Source organism: Lipophrys pholis, assembly GCF_963383615.2.
Source record: "Lipophrys pholis genome assembly, chromosome: 19".
NCBI classification, from domain to species: domain Eukaryota; kingdom Metazoa; phylum Chordata; class Actinopteri; order Blenniiformes; family Blenniidae; genus Lipophrys; species Lipophrys pholis.
The window spans coordinates 25645063-25649799 of NC_137647.1; the positions used below are offsets into that span (position 1 = coordinate 25645063).

General features: G+C 46.3%; 1 protein-coding gene across 1 annotated transcript; it reads left to right on the forward strand.

Annotated features, from left to right (window-relative positions):
• Nucleotides 1-1481: 1481 nt before the first annotated feature.
• LOC308124910 (uncharacterized protein) lies at nt 1482-4091 on the forward strand. Its single transcript, XM_080488295.1, has 3 exons — nt 1482-1700; nt 2590-2722; nt 2812-4091. Exons 2-3 carry the CDS (start codon nt 2595-2597, stop codon nt 3233-3235), a joined length of 552 nt encoding a protein of 183 aa, XP_080344421.1. The 5' UTR covers nt 1482-1700; nt 2590-2594; the 3' UTR covers nt 3236-4091.
• Nucleotides 4092-4737: the final 646 nt, after the last annotated feature.

Genomic DNA, 4737 nt, shown 5'->3' on the forward strand with positions numbered 1-4737 from the left:
CAGATGACTCAGACCAGTCCGGTCCCCCATGGGAACGCGGTCTTCGGACCAGCCAACTTGAATCCCTTGCAGAGGATATAGAGCGGTTCGACCCGAACAACCCGGAGGTTAGTATAGAGGACTACCTCCGGGAGGTTGAACGCTGCCTCCTCGACCTGCCTCATCCTTCGTCACGGGAGAAGCTGAAGCTTCTCTGGAAGACGACATCCAGGAGCGTCCATGTTTACATGGAATCCCTCCCACCTGCCATCAGAGACCATTACTCAGCCCTCTGTCATGCACTGAGGGAAGAGTATTCTCTGTACACTGATCCTGCCTCTGCAACTTTTGGTGCATTTGCGATCACTCAGAAGGGGGCGGAGCCTCCCAGAGAGTATTACAGGCGCCTAAGGGCCGCCTACTTCCAAGGCCGCAATGCACCGGGGTTGGACGAAGACCAGACTTTCAAGTCCCTCTTCGTTAAAAACCTCCACAACAGTGTGCGGTTCGATGTCGCCCTGTTCTGCAGGACCACAAACCCCACCATGAAAGACCTCCGCAAACACGCGCAGATGGTGTGGGAGCTGCGCCACCGTTCAGGTGAAAACCATGATGGTGACGCCGGGATCCTGAGAACGCAGGCGACTAGAAACACGAACTAGGCACCTGTAGGTCACGAGGTCCCCTCCCCCGCACCTGCTGCGGATGGGGGTCCCCCTTTAGACGTCCACAACCTCGACCACGAGGTGGACAACCGCGCAGAGGTAAGAGATCAGGTAGACCAAGACCTCACCACTCCCAACGGAGAGGTGAGTCTAACAACCGAGGCCAAGGTCAGACCAGAAACCACGGGGACGTAGACGTTCCACAGTGGATTAAAACCTGCATCAAAGAGGTGGTGCAGGACCTGAACCTGCCTGGTCAGAAGGGACCCGGCTCCTCAGAAGAACCGGACTCCCAGTCCCTGACCGCATGACTAGGCCGGATGCCCCTCCCCTCCGCACACAAAGCCCACTTTGTAAGGAGGAGAAGGAGGAGATCCAGGAAATCAAAGAGGCCCCCAGAACCAACAGAGAGGCCCCCTTTGACATTCTTGGCTAATCTTGTGAGCGATGGCTATGCCAACCGCTTATACACCTCAGTGGTGGTAGGGGGTGTCGACACCCTCGCCCTGCTTGATTCTGGGTCAGAAATCACCGTCATGTGTTCAGCCACCTTCACACAGGTTGCTAGAACCATGCAGGACCTAGGAAAGCCACTTCAGGTGGGAGAGTGCAGCATGAACATCAGAAGCTTCACTCAGGACGAGTCCCCCATCACTAAACGTGTAAAATTGAAACCTGTGATACATTTTCTTCTGCTTCACGTTGTGTTGATCTGATACAATCCAATGTTGGTGATGTGTAAAGGTTCAGGAGGATCACTACTCTGACAGCCTCTGTATGGGACGTGAACTCACGTGTCACTTGTGCTTGTCTGCACAAAGTCAACTGTTCACCCTCACATGTTTTGCTAATCTTTCTCAGGGCAAAACAAAGTTGACTGTTCCTTCTTGGCATGCAAAGATTTTAAAACTGGTTTGGCAACCAAGGTGAGATTCCTGTTGGCAGGCTAGGAGACAAAAGGAGGCACGCACTCTGAGCATCTACAGAGTTTGCTCTATTTATTAAAGTCCAATCGGAAAAGTCTGCAACCTTGGAAGAGTCACTTTCTTTGAGAAGGTAAGATTCACAAGAGGCTGTTAATCAACTGATGATGTTGCTGCTGCGCCTTAATTCAAATGTGTCTGAAGGTAAACGTGGAGGTGAAGCGTCTCCTTGCTGTGTTTCTTCATAAATGTGGAGCATGAGAACAAAAAGTGAAAATATTATTTAATTGACACTGTGCAACCTCTGTTCCAATTTGAATATTACAGTTTGTTTGTTTGTTTGTTTGTTTGTTTGTTTGTTTTGTTTGTTTTCCTTCGGCTGCAATGAATCTACTGCAGCTATAACAACTAATACAGCTAAAGGACCATAACAGCTAAATATCAACAGTTTTTCATAAATATGACATAAACATAAAATGTGGTCAAACTTCCCAATGTAAAGGTTCTTAAGGTGAGTTTTCTCTGTGACGACTGTTTTTAATGGAGAGATGGCAGAGAATGGTTGTGAACCACAAATCAACCTCACAAGGTACACACACACACACACGCACACACACACACACACACACACACACGCACACGCACACGCGCACACGCGCACACGCACACACACACACACACACACACACGCACGCACTCACGCGCACACGCACACGCACACGCGCACACGCGCACACACACGCACACGCACACGCGCACACGCGCACACGCACACACACACACACACACACACACACACACACACACACACACACGCACACACACACGCACACGCACACGCGCACACGCGCACACGCACACACACACACACACACACACACACACATCCACAGTAAGAGCATTGGAACAAAGAGGGATCTCATCCCGTCGCTGCCCGCTGCCCCTTCATGTTTGAAGGTTTGCTCCGGTTGATTTGGGTGTAGAACCATGATTATTTTGTGTGTTTGGACTCTGACCGACAGCCGTCATGGAGATCGCTGCCGTGGCTGGAGTCACTGCCGTGGGACAAGCGGTCGCTGGAGTGCTTCCAACACATCGTCAGTGCTTCGTCGAGATAAAGAATGGATGTAGCAGCTACACCCTCTGTCATCCCGGGTAACTGTGTGCTGGTTTCTTGCTTCCTGTTCAAAGCGACTGCTCAGAGGAGTCCATGCTCAATGTTTCTCTGTTGCTCCGATGAACAGATTCCACAAGGTCAGTGGGAATTGCTCCTCGCCATTACCTCCCACCATTCCTGCCTTGACATCGGGGAGCGGCTTGTTCATCAAGACTCCTCACGCGGCATGTGGAGCTGTCGGCGTCTTCACTTACGAACTTCAGCACAACGACACAAAAAGATGCAGGGAGAAGTTAGCAGTCATGTACTCGGTACCCTACGACTTCAACTGGTATTTCAACTGGTACGCAGTGGGGATCTTCGATGCTTCCACTGAGTGTGATTACGATCTGTACTGTCAGATGTATTATAAGTCCAGCAGATGCTTTGTGAGAGGTAAAGCCAAGGGGCCCGCTCTCTCCTATGAGGGGGATCGCTTTACCATCCTGGCTACGATGTCAGACACGTACCAGCCCGTCATGAAGCTGCAAATCAATCAGACTGACGGATAATGGAGTGGAAGTGAGAAACACTTCAGGAAATATGTGCTTCCCTCCTGCTTTCCAAATTAGTCCATCTGAATTCGAAAAGTCCAGAGCAGGCAAAGCTTCAGCCACTCCTGAAATCTTAATTCTTTCTCCTGCTGACTCATCAACTTACAACCAGAGAAAAGACCCCAACAGATGAGCTTTAATAGAAATGTAAGGGGGCCTTCAGGGGGGAGTGTTTAGAGAAGCAGCCCTGGGATCAGAAGCTCGCAGGTTCAATTCCCACAGTGGAAACATCACCGCTGTGGGTGAGAGGGCCAAAGGCAGACAAATGGTATTAGGAAAGTGTGCTTTCTTCTTCTCTTTATCCTTAGCAGGGACCGAGGGTTTAATCATCGAGCACCATTAAGACACAAGGCAATTCACAAGAACAAAGAACACAATTAAACAAAGCAAATAATGAGTATCACTTGTGTACATGCTCTAAACAAATTCTGTAAATTGTTTTCACAATAAATGTGGTCTCACTCTGGAGGACTTCGGGGCAGAATTAATTTTAAATTACAACAGGGAAAGGTCAGTGGATATGTTTAAACATCACACTTTGATGTTGTTTTTGTCTTTGCATGATCATTTGTTTCAAATCTGAAGGTAAAAAATATTTGTATATTCAAATTGATTAAAATGTATATTCTAAATGTGGCAGACATGGTGATATGGTTTAATTCTTTGAAACAATAAATATATATACATTTCTGTAGTGTTGTTCCGATACCAATTTTGTATCCCGATACCGATACTTGCCGACACCGATACTTGTCGATACCGCAGTGTTTAAATAAAGATATGGCCTGTTTTTCTTCCATTTCTTAAGAACTGCATACTCACTTGGTTGTATAGATCATTGCTATTATGGCTTCATCCGGCACTGCTTAAACCTTTGTGAAACAGGAAAAAAACACCAACACAGTAAACGTAGGACAACTTTTTGATTTCTTACCTGGTATGGGTGAAACTGAAAAAAGAATATACTTTTCTTAAAACTGAGTTTTAAGTCACAAATGCCTTAAAATCGCCCAATATCACTAATCTATGTAGATCTTAAAATAATTAGTAAAACATTAGCAAGCAGACTGGAAAAAATCACACCCCACATCATACACCCTGATCAAACTGGGTTCATTAAAGGACGACACTCCACTAGCAATACACGTAGATTAATTAATCTTATAGACCACTCCACTAACAATACACGTAGATTAATTAATTTTATAGACCACTCCGCTCACAATACACGAAGATTAATTAATCTTATAGACCACTCCACTAACAATACACGTAGATTAATTAATCTTCTAGACCACTCCACTAACAATACACGAAGATCAATTAATCTTATAGACCACTGCACTAAAAATATACATAGATTAATTAATCTTATAGACCACTCCACTAACAATACACGTAGATTAATTAATCTTCTAGACCACTCCACTAACAATACACGAAGATTAATTAATCTTATA

Excerpts from the sequence above, each read along its gene's own strand:
- LOC308124910 (XM_080488295.1), top strand. The coding sequence starts at position 2,595 with ATGGAGATCGCTGCCGTGGCTGGAGTCACTGCCGTGGGACAAGCGGTC. Across the intron at positions 2,723-2,811 it reads TACACCCTCTGTCATCCCGG|ATTCCACAAGGTCAGTGGGA; the intron begins GTAACTGTGTGC and ends TCCGATGAACAG.